At 38.8% G+C, this 19,268-nt stretch overlaps 1 protein-coding gene across 1 annotated transcript in view; it reads right to left on the bottom strand.

Moving 5' to 3' along the window:
* Window positions 1-4,170: 4,170 nt before the first annotated feature.
* Window positions 4,171-19,268, bottom strand: part of LOC139696895 (tonsoku-like protein) — a 32,693-nt gene continuing 17,595 nt past the window's right edge. The window contains exons 6-11 of the mRNA XM_071595776.1: window positions 13,946-14,132; window positions 13,308-13,466; window positions 12,162-12,355; window positions 9,515-9,751; window positions 7,640-7,760; window positions 4,171-4,316 (exon numbers count right to left, since the gene is read on the bottom strand). Coding sequence (XP_071451877.1) covers window positions 4,171-4,316; window positions 7,640-7,760; window positions 9,515-9,751; window positions 12,162-12,355; window positions 13,308-13,466; window positions 13,946-14,132 — 1,044 coding nt within the window. The remainder of the gene's footprint in view (window positions 4,317-7,639; window positions 7,761-9,514; window positions 9,752-12,161; window positions 12,356-13,307; window positions 13,467-13,945; window positions 14,133-19,268) is intronic.

Here is a 19,268-nt window from a genome sequence, read left to right on the forward strand (position 1 = left end):
GTGACTTGAAATGCATAATGAGATTCTCTCCCTCTTGGTTAGATTATTATTAGTTTATTAGATTAATATGTATTCTAATTTCTGTACACGGACACAGCAGGTGAGACCTTATTAGAATATTAGTCTTAATTAATTAGTTAATCTTCATAAATCTTGATAATTGTCATGCTTTGAATTAATTGAAACTTGTTTTACAGTAAATATGAAAGGTAGCAATGCCCACTAATATAAATAGGGTGGGAGCAGCTGCTAGAAAAGTATACATGCAATAATGAATAATTTCAAAGTTTAAAATGGCTGCCTGACCCCCTACGTGTCATTTTTACGCAGTGGTTCTGCCTTATAATATTAATAATACTTGTCCAAGAGACACATTGAACAGAACTGAGAATACATGACAGGTGTATGGGACACGTCAATGGGATATAGTTCACATTATTCCCAAATAGAAATACAAATGCAGTTATGACAGGGACCTAATATACACTTAAATTTTACATTAATGTACATTTACACCATAATAGCACTCATCAACCAGATATGCAAATTGATTTTTCTTGAATAGTTCAATTTTTGCTTCATTTTTTTAATGTTTAGGCAGATTGTGAAACAATTTCATGCACACTGATGTTGGTCATTTAGCTAAAATTGACAAGTTTGATGACTTCACGCGTATATCTTTTGTTATTATGACAGTGTTAACTGTTATTCATTATATTGTCACTCTTTGTTTGTCTTAGAATGAGTCACTGCATGATAGATATATACACAAAGTACAGGTAATATTCCCAAATATTTAAAAAGAGGTCGACCATGAGCACGATAAGGTTGATTACAAATGGGTCTTACTATTTTTTCCTGAACTAAAAATACTTGATTTAAAGAGGATGACATTACCCAGATTACAATTCCATTAGAAGTTACAGAGTAAAACATGCCATAGTATAACATTTTTACGACATTTAAACTTTCAATCTTTAAAACTGACGTCTTGTATTAAACTTTGATTTTAAATTATATTTTAATTCTCAATAATGAGTACGTAACTTCATGTAGTTTGTGCTCCTTTGCAAATGGTTTTTCATAATCGCGGAGCCGATATATGTTTTTTGCCTTTCTTTGTGTAAAAGGGTTATTCTTGTAAATAAACATGCTGAATTATTATTTTTAATATCATCATGAAAGTGAAAGACTTGATCCTGACTGTTTATGCCTAAGTTACCACCAGATATTCATAAGCTACTCGCAAAAACAAATATGAACAAACAAATTGAAATTGATGCAATCATCAGACACCATTGTCAAAAATCTGTACTCACGGCACAGGGTGGCTGCATCTGTTGCAACGCTTCAGGAGAGCCGATGGCATTTGCTTGCTGCGCAGTTTCCAGGGCGAGTGCCTGGTTCGATGGATTATCCTGCCACCCCTCCAACCGATTCCCAGCACCATTCAGCTGCACCTCAAACGACTCACTGGGGGGTGAGGGCGTGTCGCGAAGGGGGCTCTCGGAGGACGCCCTTTGCCCCCCTGGTGTGTTCCTCAGAGTGTGCACCACCAAAGGGTTCACCAATCTCTTTGCACGCTTCAGGGGTGGCCGGGACGTGCCCAAATCATCCTCCAACCAGTCATCCACGTGAACTTCATCCTCTGCAAGGTGGGGAGCTTTGTCAGTGGCCAAAGATGGGCCGGCCTGACCTCCTCCCCCCTTCGCATCCTTGCTCTGCAAGAGAGAGCACCACAAGGGAGGATCACAACGTGTGCACCTTATGGAATCAAGAAACAATGGCACAGGGGGAAGAACTCCCAAGTGGCCCAAAGTAGTTCAAAAATTCGATTTTTTAGTTAGAAATTACATTTAAAGTTAAAAAATTGCTTGCAAAATAAAGTTCATGCCAGATAAAAAGAAGGTAAAATCAATAGTCTGGACGATATCTGCAGCAAAATCAAGGTTTTTCTTCTAAAAACCAATACAATATAGCTTAATAATGGCTTAGAACTCAAAAAAATACATAAAAATGTATTGGAATGAATGCAAAAGGAAATTATTCAAAAACAAAGTTTTAATGCAAGAAAGCTGGAAAGGACAAATGTCCCATTTTGGAGTTTCAATATATGGAATCAGGAATTGTTGATTTCATATCCTTAATCAATATTCTATTTGTTGAAGGATTTTGAAACTGTCTCCTTAACATTTATATTCAGTAATAAAAATTAAACTTACGACCTCGAAATATGGAGAGGACATTATTTCCTTTGCCATTAAGTTTCTTGGTATGTAATCACACTGTATTCTGAATTTTATTGCCCTCAAACAGGAACATTATAGTTCTCTAGTTTAATTTCATGGCTCCCTTTTATGCCAAAGCTAACAACAGTGACAACAGTGTAAGCAATGACTGATCTGATAAAAACAATATTAATTATGAATAAAAAGAACTTGGCAGCAATGGTTGCTGAGGAACTTACCAAAGTCAGCAATGACTGACGGTTCTTGAGACTAGCTATTGTCCTGGCATATTCTGACGATGCAGACAAAACCTTCCCCTTCATCCTTGAATGCCTTGACATACTCCCAATTTCCCGTTGAGAAATGTCCTTGGCCATCAACCTCGCGGAAAAGTGCATGGGTCCCTCATCATCAGTGGATTTAGAGCCCTCAGATGAGTGTCCATCCTCTTCCGGGGATGAGAGTTCCATCGAGATCTCCCTCTGTGTGACCCCTCCATCTGGTCTTTTCCTCCTTGATGAGACCCTGCTTCCGCTCTCCCCTGCAAAGGATCTGTGTCCCCTCAGCGGCCAAGCAATCGACTCCCAACAAATGGTGGCTAGGAGCTTGGTTCATATCAACTATTGCATCATCCCCTTCACTGCCATTTAAGCGATGCAACTTACTTTCGTTCTGTATAGAACTTTAACAGTAAGGAATAAGAGGTCTATTCAATAAATACGAGAAGTGGTGCAATCTGGTGGCCATGATGTGGACTGACGGGCAACTAGCGCCCACTAGCGGTGCTAGTTACCCGAGATCCAATGAGCCGTCTGTACTTGGTGGATGGTCGAGTGTGCGTATGGTGCCAGTTGTGTTAATTTATGTTGCTCTTGTTTTCACCGTTTGTGGAAAATGGAAATTGACGAAATCACGGAGCAACGAATCAACATTAAGTTTGTTATGAAGTGCGGTAAAAGTTACGAAGAAATTACTGAAATGTTGACGGCTATTTATGGTGATATTGCACTGAAGAAAACATCTATTTTTAAGTGGATTAAATCAAACCAAAAAAAATCAAGAAAAAGCCGATCGAAAATCAAAGTCCTAGCCCTGGTTTTCTTTGACGCTGGTTTTGTTCATCATGTATTTATTCCTGAAGGGCAAACATTAAATGCTGTTAGCAAACAGTAAATGCAGTAGAACATCCTCCTAATTCGCCAGATCTCGCCCCCTGAGACTTTTTCCTATTCCCAAAATACAAAAATATGATGTTGGGACATCAGAGGGAAGATGTGGACACAATAAAGCAAGAAATGAAGAGATAATTAAAAAGCCTAATTGCCGAGGACTTTCCAAGGGTGCTCTAAACAGTGGAAAAGAAGATGGAATAAGAAGTGCATAGCCTACGAATGGAGAGTACTTTGAAGAAGGGGACAAAATCGATGCAGACTAAATTTTGCAAAATTAACTTTTTAACACCTCAGTTTGCGTATTTATTGGACAGACCTTGTAGTCCACATAAATTAATAAAAAATCAATTTCTATTCACAGTCAATAAATATTATAGACACAACATGAGAACAGACTTGAAAAATTTGCATGTTTGCCTTCTGTCTGATTGTCACATGCATCAGAGATCATTCCACGTAAATGGATACATTATACCCAAAGTTTCCATTAAAATTGATAAATCATTTACTCCATTTGACTCAAGTGTGCATACACTCATTATTAAATGCACCAATCAATAATTAATGAATTTTATGAGACTACAGATGCACCCATTCAATTTTAAATTTAAAGCTAAACTAATGAAAAAATCAATATTAGAAAAAACCTATCTTGCGTGTATCTTGGACACTGAGATATTTTTGCAAAGTTTATAATTCCAACCAAATCACCAGTACTTTTCAGATTTTCCATGACAAGATGCAATAGCATTCATGCCATGCAAAAAGGGTTACTGGGAAGCAGTGAAAGAGAGAATAGACGAACCGCTGGAGATGGATATAAGGGGCTCACTCCCGGAATCTTCCTGCAAGGTGTTGCTTTTCCTGGGCCGCCTCTCATTCTTCAGCGTCAGTGCCGGTGGTTCTTGGCCAGCAACTAGTGTCAAAACAAATACATGTTGCAAGGTTGCCTCCAAAAATATTAAACAAATCACTCACCAAGCAGAATGTAATATAACTCATTTTCATAAAACTCATTCCTACAAAGTATGCATGGGATTCTTACTTGAGAGGAATTAAAGTTGAGTGCCAATTACCGACAGGAATTAAGAGAAAGGCACCGGCAGATAATTGGATTCGAAAGGCAATCGCATACATACATGCCCATAAGTTCCGGGCTCCAATAGCCATATTTTCAGGGGTACATTACGAATCTCACATGAACCCTTCAGTGAAGTGAGTACCTGGTATTTTCTTCATTACCTTTACTTAATCTATCATTACATTTTCTACTCCACAAAATGTAATGATTAAAATAACTGCTAGTCAATTAGCCTTAGTACCCATGCCTCACCATTGGGCCGAGAAATTCACAGTGAGGGTTAATGCACGTAATATCACCATCCACCAAATTCATTCCAGTTCCACTTCCTTACCTTTGAATTTAAGTCCGGCATAATACTGTGGTAAATTATTTATTGTACATTTTCACTCTCACTGCCCAAAATTTGATACTTAAATGAGAAAAGGTCACACTGATTTGGACTTGCATCCCAGACTAAATACAATTCTACGTTTGACATGCAATAGCCTTCTGATGCCACTACCGCTCTCCCAAAAGCAGATATTAATCCCACGCTCCACCATTTGGCAGAGTAATTTACAGTAAAGGTTAATACACATAATATCATTATTCATCATGGTTAACCAATGAAATCTGTGACTACTTGAATATTCTTCAAAACCATGCTCTCTCTATTAAAACTTGTTATAATAATGAACAAAAGAGTTACTAAATAAGGAACTTCAAAAGTAACACCATGAATTAGTTGATTTATATGGCTACAAGAACATATCACAAAAATAAGTCAATCGATTCTAGTATTAAATCCAAGACTATTCACAATGGGAACATAACAAAGAGTGCAGGTAAAAGAAATGACTGATCAATCGAGCAAGTGATTGATTGTAAATGTTTTTAAGTATTCCTTTCAGTGGTAATTGTTATTGGGATACACACGTAAAAGCTCACCTGAATAACCTCAGTTTCACAAACTATTTACTAAGACATCTGCGTGAAACTACATGCAAAACAGTACCACTGAATTAATACTATGGGGAAATATATTCAAATATAACCTATAGGATAATATTTTGGGGCTAAGAAGCCATTTCTCTAACCATTTGTAAAATGCAAAATAAAGCCATCCAAATAATCACTGGAAAACATCATAATGCTCCACTGAGACCTATATTCCAGGAATTTAAACTACTACCACTTCCTTGCTTACATATTATGCTTTTAATTCTGTACGTAAAAAAATGACATCGACAACTATTCACAAAATTCTGACAATCATCATCATCATCAAACCAGAAGATGAGACAATATCCATTTTGACAGCATTAGCACTAAAGCATTGAAATTAGGGCCTAAGGAAATGGGTATCAATAATATAACAAATTATCCAAAGTATAAAAGATATTAAGGAAACTACCATTGCCTTAAAACATAAAATAAAGAGATACCTACAAGGTAACATGCTCCAAATGTCCTGGCTTTTCAAAGATTGAAAAACTGGGAAGCCACTCAATTCATGGACTCTGATTTACAGCCTTAACCCGATTTTCCCAACCAATATGTCACCTTTTTTATGTTTTTTGCCTAAATGTCTCTCTAAAGTTGACAACAAAATCAAAGTACAATTGCAATGAAAATGATAAGGCACTTTAAATGTCTGGGGAGGTACCTAAAAAGAAGCGGAATAGTGCTGCAGTTGGGGGAGCTGCAGATAGGTCGCATTTCTTCCACTGGGTGAGCATAGCACCACTCGTTATGAGATCTAGGAAGCCATTATTATCGCCTGGGAAGGTCAAAGTCAGTCACGACAATTCATTTTGTAAAAGCAGTTTTGATTGCTCCTAGTTCATCGTCATGGTGGATTTAAGTGAACAGTGCACTGATGGGAAATTCTGCTTTCTGCTTGGGAAAAATGCTGCAGAAACTGCTGTGAGGTTAAAAACAGCTTACAAGGATTGAGCTTTGGAAAAAACTCAGGTGTACCAAAAGCTTTCTCGTTTCAAAGAAGGTGAAAAGTCATTTGATGACAAACCTGCTTGAGGGCCATCTCAATCAACCTCTAGCATGGTAGAAAATGTTTGTGCAATCATGCTTGAAGACCGACAACCGACTATTGAAGAGATTATTATTCTCGACTCGAAGAGTTTTCTGGACTTACGTGAAACTCGGTTCAGAGAATTTGGTTAGAAGATTTGAAGACGAGAAGGGCCATGGCAAATTCGTGCCTCGGGTCCCGACTGAACAGCAAAAAGAGAGCCAAATAGTAACTTGCCGAACATTGAAACACCACCTCTGATCCGACCCGGATTATTTTGATTTTTTTCCACGGCTGGTGATGAGTCACGGTGCTATGGTTACGACCCCAGAACCAAACAACAGTCAAGCAGGTGGGAAACATCACTGTCGCCTCACCCAAAAAAAGCTCATCAAAGAAAATCAAAACCTCCAGACGATGCTCATTTCTTTTTTCAATGTGAGAGGGATAGTACATTCTGAAATCGTTCCGCCAGGTCAAATTGTTAATTACTTTAACAGTTAACAGACTGTTAACCCGCCAGGTAAGACTGTTAACTTTTTCAACATTATCGTTATTTCTAGAAGTAGATGGACGTCCTGAATGAGGTTTCTCATCAAGTGACTTTTCACCTTCTTTAAAATGAGAAAACCATTGGTACACTTGAGCTTTCCCCATTGCGCAATCCTTTTATGCTGTTTTAAACATGACAACAGTTTCTGCGGCGTTTTTTCCAAACAAGAAGTAAAATTTCACCAATAAGCATTGTTCACATAAATCTGCCAGGATGAAAAACGAGGAACAAGCGAAATTGCTTTCACAAAATGAATTTTTGTGACTTTCCCAGATGATAACAATGCCGTCCTGGGAAAACTCGTAGTGAGTTCTGCTATTCTCATCCAGCGGGAGAAATTCGTACTACGTAAGCTCTGCCAACTGCAGCAACATTCCGGTTATTTTTGGGTACCCCTTCGTAATGTGCTTAATGCAAACATGATATGATGCTTTGCAAAATATTTTGTTTTTTCTTCCATTCTAAACTTATATTTTCTTAGCACCAAAGTTTCAGCACCATAAATTACAGTACTTGAGAGAATATACATGACTGCAAGGGGGAGTTGTTTGCCCAGCTGACGACCCCCATCCCAAATGCAAGCGTGCTTACTTTTCTCCAGGCTCCGGCTCATCTCCTCCTCCAAACCGCGGAACTCCTCCTCTGTCCTCGAGTCAACCTCATCTCTGACGCGCCCATACCACTGCCTCAGGCAGTCGAGTGGTGTCTCACCCTGCAAAAAAGAAAAATCTTTTAGAATCGAGTTATTTGAAGGGAAACAAAAACAGGGTAAAGAATAGTGAAACTTCAAATTTAAGTTTTTTTTAAGAATACAATGAAAAAACATGAAAATAAAAAAATTTGTGAAATTTAAAGCTGGGGAAAATGTATTTTTATGAGACTAATTTTATGGTTTACCCATTAAAAACTGCACAAGATTATAAAAACATATTTAGAATCAACTCCTATCAAATTGTGACTACTGCCTCCATAAATAATTTTTGTAAAAACAAATTCAAATCGAGAAATATTCATTCAATAATCTTAAAAACTAATTATAAAACAAAACCTAGGGCAAAGGATATGTAGTAAAAATCACATTCACCTATGAGCTATTTGCGATTTCACAAAAATTCAAGTACTAGAACAAATTTGAGATAGTAATTGAATTGATTCATATTGATATCAATGAGGAAAGTAGACATTACATACAATAAGCCATTTTGAGGATGTGGATGAGAGGTTTTTCTGTATTTTTTATGACAAATAAGAAATATATCCTTCATAGTACTTCAAAATAAAATAAAAAAACACTCCCTCATCACTCGAGACAGACATTGAGTATTTGTCATCCTATAGGATGGCCACCTCTCCCATTCTGGATTCTTATTCCTGTCATTTTCTGGTTTTTTCCTGCCAACACATCCCCTTAAAATTTTCCTTAGTGTTCTCCTAAAAGCTGCTGACCTTCAATGGCGCTCACAAGGTTAAACACTGCTAACCAATGTGTTTTCCTGGAAACACGAGAAATTGCCTCAGAAAGTTATTATAGTCCAAAGAATGATAGCCAATCGAGGCCAACTCCAGGGAAGTGGATTGAAGAAGAAGAATGATGAAAATTAGTTGTCATTTTACCCAGGATTTATTGCCTACCATTTAATGGGCATGGAGCCATGAGTGGGGGATTGGGAAAGAGGGGAGGAGGTTGGCTGGTGGTAGGAGGAAAGAGGAAGGACGGAGAAGGTATAAACTACCAATCCTGGGAATAAAATAATTAACATCTTACCCACACAGAAATTGAGAATAACATTCGGGATAAAATTCATAGTCCCACTACAATTCCAAAATTTTTCAGCAATGCTTAAGACAAAAGTGAAACCAATAAAGAACAGTGGAGTATGCCAGCTAATATCCCTTTCCCATCTTTGCATTTCACCAAAATTAGTTCCATAATAGCTATGATTTCATGCAATCACTCAAATATTTGACAAATCTCAAACTAGCCTTGAACTGCTTTCAATAATCTAAAAGGTGAATCCTTCCTGTTAGGAATTCTCAATCACGACTATTATATTCCATAACTTTTCCAAAAATAAGTACATTTCGTGATTGTGTGAAGAAACTGAATATCCCCTGACTTTTTCGTGTCTTCCCAAGAGAGTGCCCTAGCAATATTACACCCTCGCCGAACCCTGCCCTGCCCAGGAGAAGCTCTGCATTCATGTGGGAAGCGTGCAGAGACCGCACCTGCCAAACGTCGAGTGCTACTCTCGGAGACGCATGCATCAGCAAAATCATCAAAAATGATTTATTTTACATTTTTACCATAGAAGAGACAATGCAATAGACTGAGGAAAGGGAATTTTTGATCAATATTAAAAATATATCCACAAAAGTTGGTGATGAAAATGAAAATTACACTGCATTGTCATCCTTAAGACCACTCATGTGTTTGGCATGTGTCACCTCACCAGCAATCGGCCCCACCTTGTCCGTTTTGACGGTGAGCAGCGCCCGTGCATCTAGTAGCATCCTGACAACTGACAGGTTGCCACACGATGCGGCGTCATGGATGGGAGTGACCCCACCGCAGAGCGTCCCACCACGGTCGTTCACCTGTGCCCCGCTCTCAATCAGCACAGCCACTATGTCCTCATGGCCATGGTTACACGCCTCGTGCAGGGGTGTCCAGCCACAGTTGTCTCGGATGTTGAGTGGGTGGCCCTGGAAAGAAGGAATGCATTCATTCATCTTGGCCACTCTCAATCTCCCTCTTGAGTACAATCTTTCTACACGTTATTTACACCTGCCTGCCACTCAATCAACCTGAAGGGGTTTCCGTTGGACTTGTTGAGTAAAAAACACTGCACAAGTAGGCTCCAAGGAACTGTGGCAATACCCCACGCTGCGATAAATCACATTTAAACTCAACTCACTTCCAGCCTCAATTTATCCCACCCAGCATGCCTATCCTCCATTCTTTCTTCCACCTTGCTTACCCATTACATTTTTTCCTCTACATATGACAATCTTCAACATCCCATTGCCACTTGGTGCAAATTGAATCCACAATCCTTTTCTTTCTAGTGGTAGCAGTAGTAGTTGACCAACAGCTAATGCCATTTGCACCATTTCGGATGGATGGGAAAGGAGGAAGGGTGGAGAGAAACCTGGCATCGGCCTACCTTTAACCTACTCTTAACAAAAGGTGCCAAGAGGTACACAGATCAACGTCCTATCCGACGGACGGCATACTCACTCAAAGTGCCCTCCACAAAGCACCTCAAGTAGGATACCAATGAAAAACATCTGCCGCTGCGGGGATTTGAACCTGGACCCTCTGAGTGGGATGCCAATACATTAGCCACCAAACCATTCTAATCCCCTTTCCTTTCTGTCCATTCCATTGCTTCCCTTCTTGACCCCTCTCTCCATGTCCTACAACCTTCACGTGGTAAAAGGGCTCACACGTACCACTGACTCCTGGGGCTATACTGACAGTGACATTGATTATTGTCCCTCTTCAGGTCAGAGATTCATAAAAATAAATGTAGTCCTTGCAGCCTCTGATCCTCAGGGAAGTGGCTCCGAAGGCCATTGAAAGTGTGACAGGTGACACAAGTGCCATTTATCAGGGCCACCACATTGGTACTGCCGAGGGGTTAGCATTCGGTACTCTTCACTGCCACAATGTAAAAGCCAGGAGCACACCTTAATGCCACCATTGATGGTGAGGAATCGCCACTCTCACGTTAGCAGCTCTTCAAATTCCAGACAGTGTATCCAAATCTCAAAAGGAAAGGCAACAGACCATTAAAAGCATTGGTTTTGATAGAAAATTGAAAGTCAGAATTAACGCTAAAAAATCTCCAACTTCACCAACTGTCACATTCCAAATCCAAATCACTATCAATTGTTTACCTTCAGGAACATCCACTTGTTCATTTCCTCGAATGTATTATACATTGTCTATAATGAAAACTTCGTTGCAATTTTCCACAGTTAAAACTTTATTGCCGACCATGGTTTCGATACACTGTATCATCATCAGGTGAGGACTCCTGACTGACCTCACCTGATGATGATACAGTGTATCGAAACCATGGTCGGCAATAAAGTTTTAACTGTGGAAAATTGCAACGAAGTTTCATTATGTCTCGATTCCACAACATCACGCCTGACTCATCACTTTTCGTACATTCTGTCTATTTCTTCCCTCCAATTGTTACTTATGGGTACTGACCAAGTTCTTTGGTTCAGCTTTTAAATCTACTGACACATGCACAATTCTATCACTCATATGCTCTATGTTCAATATGCTTCTTCCTCCCTTAATGCTCCATAGTATTGCCACCCCTCACTGCCTCTCTTCCCCCAGCTATGCATTACTCTATGTCTATGACTATTGCTCCAGTAATCCCTACTATCCTTCCATCTCGTCCTGTACAGCCTGAGAATAGCTATATTTCTTCTCTCCATCTCCTGCTTTATATTTTCTATTTCCATCTCCTCAACATGGTCTTAACATTCCAAGTCCCTATTCTATTCGCTTCAGTTCTCTTCTGAGTCTTCACTTGTGCTGCTGTCAATTTTGCTTCACAAGATTTTGTGAGGTGACAATCATGAAAGCCTTGCTACTTCAGCTGCCAGGCACATGACCCAGTGGGCTGAGTTCAGTAATTCCCAGGACTAACCTACATTCACCATATTTTCTTGGGATAAATAATTGAGCTGGTATCCCTTTGCCTTCCTCAACAGTGTTTTCATCAAGACACATTCCCTTAATGGCTGCCCTACTGGGGTTAGATGCCTTTGCAGCCGCCTCAATGAGGAACAGACGCTGCATGGATTACCTTTCACCTGCCTCCTATCCTTCAATCTATCTGGAATGGGTGACCCTACCAGCAGCAATTACCATTGCTCCCACCAGCACAGCTCTAGGGGTCATCGGAATGCGCAAGTCCTTATGAAGTACATTTTTGTACTTTCCAAACACCCCTCATACATACGCATTTGCAACAACGAGTTGTGACTGCACTTCTGGCAAAATCATTTGTGAGATCAGAGACAGAAATAAAAAGCCAGGAAAAAAAATTGGAATTCAAATGCATGAGACTACATGAGAAGTATTCACCCTTTCAATTAGCCTTCGGACAAGTGTGGTGTTGCCGGAGATACACGCACGATGAAGAGCAGTCTCTCCCTTCTCATTGCGTTGCACAGCTAGGCTCCTGAAAGTGGCCTTGCGGCGCTTGCTTCGCCGATCTGCTTGGTCACCCACCAGATGGAGTTGATTGCCTTGGCCATCCTCATCATCACTGCCGGACTCTAATGAAGCACAAAGCCAGTCAACAAGCATGCAAATATTTATCATAACACTTCATGGGTTCATTTACAGATTTCAGAAAAATCTGTTTTCATCACACACATGCCCAAACATTTTCATTTACATGCTGAATCATTTATAGACATATTTGGAAGTGATCAATTCAAACTCAAACAATTCTCAGTTGACCTCCTCCGCCAGTTTTGTTGCTGCTTCACCTCTGTCTAAATGACTGATGAACGTAGAATTTCTTTCTAAGTTCATCGGTCCTCTTCTGAGTTCCGAAGTAAATTGAGTACATGGCTTATTTGTAACCTGTTCTATACACAACAAGGCTCCGGAACTAAATCAGTTGACTTAAAAGAAAACGCATTAGTATACCTATGCCTGCAAAACTTTCTCTGCATATGTTGACAAGGTCTATAGTATTTGTGATTTCTGAGACCAATAAAAACCTATTCATTAATTTACTTAACAGTAAAAACTACTTCTTACCCATTTTTTACTGATGTTTAGTCACCTTTTCTTGGCAACAAAGCCGTGAAAGGTGTGAGAAACTAACCCTTGTCTGTTTTTAAAGAATACATTTTGATTATTTCAATATTCAGTTCAGGTGTGTTTATAAATTTTGTCCAATAATATGTAAAATTTTAGACACAAAATAATAAAGATTGAATTTAAAACTTGTGAGGGTACAAAACCACACAAATGATTTCTACTAAGATGACAATTTCTAAGAATGCTAAAGAGCTTTTGTTTACTAATGCAACTGTCAATACCAAACCATTCACCTCAACTAGTGGAACTGGGATCCAAAGCTAAGAACAAAAACTGGAAACAAAAATAAAAAGATGGGATCTCACCCACCACATCTACACTATCTGAGTCATTGGAGAATAAAGAATACCTTCTTATCATTAATTACAATGGTTCCTTGGCATGCAATGCACGTACCTGCCAGTTCATTGAGGTCGATGGAGCCGCCAAAGGTCGACCCTCCCTCCTCCCCACTCCCCCCTTCGTCATCGGAGCTCATCTGGACTTGGTGGCGTTCCTTGATTCCCTTGCACTCCCTCTCCGTCTCCTCTGCTCCAACCAAAAGAAGAAGACAACCTTTGAGTCCATTTGAATGGTTTAACAAATCCATAATGTTTCTTCCACTTTTGAAAGCAACATCATAAACGATGAAGTTGCAAGTGAGATTTTAAGATCAACGATCACATTTTTTATGAGGATCAAACAGGGAGTGAAATATACCCAGGCTAAATATATTTACCAAGGCAGCTGCCATTAAAAGTTGAAATTGAGAATGCCTTGCCATGCTATTTGCTCGAAATACATTCAATGTTTTCCCAATAGATTTTTTTGAAAAACATAAATGCAACAAATGTCAGTTTCAATTTTCCCACACCAATGCAAATTGGTCAAATGTGTCTAATAATAATTGATGACGTGGGTTGCATCCATTTCTAATGGCTGAAGTGAAATACCATAACCATTGCATATGCCCCAAATCAATAAAACAGACCAAAGCAAGCATCTTTGTATGTGTGCCGTGGGGAAGGGGGGGGGGAAGCGGACTTTGTACCCACCTGCCAGATCTTCTAGGGCAGAGTTCTTCTGATATGACTGCAGGCAGTGCAGCGTAGTCACCAACAACTTCCAGTCTTCCGCCCGTACCGCAAGTTCCCTGGCCTTCAGGTAGGACCCCGCCACTTCAACGTATGGTGCATTTTTCAGCTCCAACAATTCGGATATGATCAGCATGGTTTTGCAAGCCTGTGATAAGAATCAAGAAGCTTCAGAAGAAATGCCAAAAACATACCACAATGCTCACGGAACAGCAACACTTTGGGATTTTTTATAAATGACCATATTTACCAAAGGGAGAATGAGGAACCAGGATTAAAAACCATGGCGTCTCTCACATCATCTTGGCTCATAAAACAACATGTGCTGGTGTTTATTAATAATGTACAGGACATTTTGTGGAGAGAACCAAAAATGACATTAAGCCCTTGAATGAATTCAACAGAAAGATAAATGTACGTAAAATTTAAACTTATGATCATGACAAAAGTGACTTACATAACCTAGAATAAACAATGCAGAATTATGGCCATTCACAAAAATGTTTTAATGAATTTAAACAACCAGCTTTATATCATAACTGCCATTGATTATTTTAATTATCTTTTACTGTTTCAAAAGATGCCTTTGATGCACTGCTCAACTGTATTTATTGCCTTAGCTTTGAACTCTAAAGCTCAAAAGTTTCATTTAATACTCTTTGAGGATGTCTTACAAACAATGAAGATAGCTCGAACTGATTATAAAAATAGTACAGCAATTTCAACAAAAGAATACATTAAGTTCAGGAAACAGCTCAAACAAAATATCCATTTTTTGCACTCATTGTGTTCACATAGATAGGCATATTATTCAAATTTCCATTCAGGAATCAGCTCATCTCCCTGCTGTTAAAAAAATACTTTGTCACAAAAGAATCGGCCGATGGAATTCTTGTTTTGCAGTGGGTGTGTGGCTGCATCCCAACTCTAAATGCTCCATCCATCACTTTAATATAAAACTTTAATTCTGAAACTTCCACAAAGTTTTCTTTACACATTTCTCAGTCTGTTGCATTAATATTCCATTTAATAACTAGGGCAATCCTTTTTATTAACAAGCATCCTCACTTTCTTACTCATTGGATTTGCAGCAACCTGGTTTAGACCATTTAGATTTATAACCAATTAGTAAGATTTGCAATGAATGTTTCAGATATGCATACATAACTTTAGTATTTACATTAGAAACATTGGGTCTTTTATTTACTTTTATTTTTAATGTCATTCATTAAAATTTCAAAATCTAAAAAAAAAGAAGATATTCTTCCTAATAATAGGTTCTACCAGTTTGCATAAGGTGGGACTATGAGGAATATCCATAGTTAAAATGCTTCATCTTCCTTGTTAAATGTACTTATTTTTTATTAAAAGGGCTGCAATTTACAGAGGTAATATCATTATGAATTTCAATTTAAAAAATTTCCAATTGCCTTTCCTTAATATTTATCTAAATCAGCAGTTAGCATTCTCTTTCAACATAGCCTACCAATGACACATTTGATTACACCACATGAATCATAGCATGTGTAATTTTACTGTTTAAGGCTGGTACATAAAAATAATTTCATGAAAATAAGAGAACTAGACCCATACTATTCTCAAAAATACAGGGAGGACACTAAACAACATACTTTCCCTGGTTACCAAGGTCAGCACGTTTCTATGAACTACCAAGAAACCATTCTTAGTAACTAATATAATTAGAATTATTTTTTAATCCTTTTTTATGACCTCGCTTTAATCAGCGTATGACTATTATTTTAATACTTAAGTGTTTTATAATTTTCTCATCCTCTTCCGCCTGATGCTTGATGGGTAATGATCGACAAGCATTGTTATCACATGTCACTGCCCCCTCCCACTCAGCACTTTGCTCAGAAGTGCGATGCATGCAAGGGGAGTGGGCCCTCACCTCTTGTGGAGTATCCTCAATGATCGCCAGCTCTTTCCTCGAATACTCCAGAGCCAAATCATACTGGCAGTCATCTTTGTACGTTTGCGCCAGGGAGAAGTATATTGGGACAAGGGTGCGATCGCTTTCACCAGCAGCCTCCGCACACTACAATATCCAAAGGGTTTTAATTGTCACAATGCTTTTAAAAACAACTTATAAAACACCACATTAACAAGGCATCACTTTTGAGCACTATTCACGACATGCTGAAGGAATACTCATTACAGGAAAACATGCTTTCTGCATGAAAAAAGAAACGGGTTCTTGTGTTATGATGGATTCTCTTCACCATAAATTTGTTATACCATTTGCCCTGAGAAGAAGTCCACGGCTTACTTGATGAGTGAATAATATACGATTGCACATGTAATTGTGGGATTTTGAGTGCTGCCATCACCATTTTCCCCTAATTAATATCATTAAACAACCACTTATACAATGTAATGGCTCCTTCGTTTTAAACCCTGGAGTAATTCGCAAATCCTGATTACAAACACATATTCATTATGTCATGCCATATATTTGACTCTAATTGTACTGTTGTTACTTATTGAGTCAGCAAAATAGCAAAATTTTGCTGTATATGATGTAATTGTTCTTGCCAGAGTTATTAAGTATCATAGCCAACAGAATTTTTATTCAAATCACAACTCCCTGCTTTCACCTTTCACCACACATGGCTGATCAAACTGCGTCCTGTGCATCAGGCAGAGCGGGGCACTGCAGTCTTGTCAAAAATAACAAAGTGTAAAGGCTGCGAGATGGATCCGAGCATCAGAAGTTAACAAATATGCGTCTAATATTTCCATAAAAATCTCATCGCCTAGGAGAAGTTAATCTGTGAACAACAGTAAGGAGAGTGGTATAGCCTTTTATGAAAATATATCAATATATTCACCACCTTTATTTCTTAACTATCCTTCATTCCAGTAAAGTATATTACAAAAAAAATACCACTTTTGAAAATGAATATGGTCATAGGGGAATAATAAACATTAGTTGCTGGAATGTTTGAAGATAGGCATTTGGTTTCACTTGTTTTGATTAGCCAAAGCTAATTGGCCGCTGTGTCTCCTCGTACAAGACCTTGCTATTTCACAGGAGGGCTACACCCACTCCTGATTGGGAAAGAAGCAAAGACATCAATCAAAGGGAGAGTAAATAGTGTATTTCAACTCCAACCATTAGGCAACAAGATCTATTATTAACCCTTAGGCTTCCGCGCCGTCTATCTGATGAATCCATGCTGGTTTCCGGGAATTACCGTCGCGTAGTTTAGTTGGTTGACAACTGCTTCGTCCCCAGTCCTGGAGGTGTCTTCAGGTCGAAGTGATGTACGTTGCGTTTTGGCCGCTATATATAGGAGACGCTGGCTGGCCGGGAGCTCTCTGATTGGCTCTTTCTAGACGGCGAGTGGGAATCACCCTTTTCCAAGTGGAGGTCAGGGTGTAGCCGTCCTCACGGTTGAAATTGTATGGATTTTTTATTATTTCCACCGCTTCTCTGATGAGTCGCGGAAAATATTGCCTTTCTCTTGCCAGCACTCTAGTCAGAAAGAGCCAATCAGAAAGCTCCTGGCCAGCCAGCGTCTCCTATATATAGCGGCCAAAACGCAACGCACATCACTTCGACCTGAAGACGCCTCCAGGACTGGGGACAAAACAGTTGTCAACCAACTAAACTACGCGACGGTAATTCCCAGAAACCAGCATGGATTCATCAAGATCTATTATTATTATTATTATTCAAGCTGAGGTGTCATTTGTGTAAATTTCAGCCAGAGAGAGGCACCAACCTGAGAATCACCTTCTTTGAGGTAATGATGAAAGTCACACGTGATATGAATTTTGCGTTACTGTACTGGGTGAGCATTTTGTCAGCAACATATGAAACATGTGACTATAGATCATTTGTAATCAGAAGTAGGATTCTAAGATCAGTTCATGCAATCATTGCAGTTGTTAAGTATGCATTAAGTTAGTCGAATGCAATGGTTCCCAAGGTTTTTGCAACCTCGGCTTTCCCCTAAAGTTTATAACTGAATACGCAAAGTAACATTCAATTTACATGTATATGCACACAGATGCTTTAAACAAATCATCATAGGTAACATGGATTTTTTTGGACTCATAATAAAATATTTACACAATACAATGGGCTCTATTGTATGGATTAGTATAAAAAAATGAGGGCCGAGAGTAATGCCAAATCAAACAAGGGAATCCAGTATTTATACGTTGAAAAATCTAATTTAGCTGAATGCACTTTCACCAGTTTTATTTGCAAAAGAAAAACATATGATTCCACATTGGGAACATTGATTTGGTGAAATCCAAACTTTCAAAATGCATCGGGACCCATCTCTATAAGATGACAACAAATGACAATAAAATCCTCACAAATCCAAAACTCTGGAAAATGTATTAATTTTCAATAGTAAAAAGATCATCTCTAATACAGTGAAGAGGCATTGGTTACTTCCGAATGGTGCACGCCCACCTTAAGCATCTTCAAGTAGTACTCAATGGCCTTCTTGAAATTCCCAACCGCCACTACTCCATCACCCAGCACCTCATATAAAGATTTGAGGGCTCTGTGGTCATTACTGTCGGTTGAAAGCACCTTCATCTCAGTCTGACACAGTTTGGCAGCTGCAAAAGAGGAACATTTTGTTGAAACAAAAACTATGTCCACTGGAAAAGGTCATTCATGTGCATCACATTAGGTAATTTGGACGAGTATTTTCTCTCTATACCATCCAGTACATTTTATATTCACAGTAGATCCGGGAGACTTAGTCACCACCAAATTTAAGACTTCTAATTGGATTTCATACCACTCTTCATGACACAGTGCTTTGCATAAAGACCCTGTACCTGTCAGTAGTAATAAGTGGCCAGAATTATAAACAAATTTAACATCATATTTAAAATGAAAGAAGTAACTTGGTAATTCCACACAGTCTTTAATAAAATATAACCTAGGTTTCAAACGTAGACGTCAGATAGTTTCTACAGAGGAAACTACCTGATGATGACGCTCAACTTCGAAACCTAGGTTGTATTGCAATAGTTTGTGTAAAATTACCAAGTTACTTCTTTCATTTTAAATATGTTGTGTAAATTCCATCTGAGACACCAAATTTAACATCATTTCAAAATACTCAAATGTTCTTTCCTTAATTGTTCCATTCAGCACAGACAATAAGCCCTGCTTTATAATCAAAATCTGGTCAACTCTTGGTTAGCATCAAACCAACTCTGCCATTACTGCCCAGAAACTCCTTTCAATTTGCCCTGTGGCCTGCTTTGGCTGGCCATTGCCTTGGCA

The sequence above is a fragment of the Hetaerina americana genome, unplaced genomic scaffold, assembly GCF_022747635.1.
Source record: "Hetaerina americana unplaced genomic scaffold, ioHetAmer1.1.p SCAF_7, whole genome shotgun sequence".
Lineage (NCBI taxonomy): Eukaryota > Metazoa > Arthropoda > Insecta > Odonata > Calopterygidae > Hetaerina > Hetaerina americana.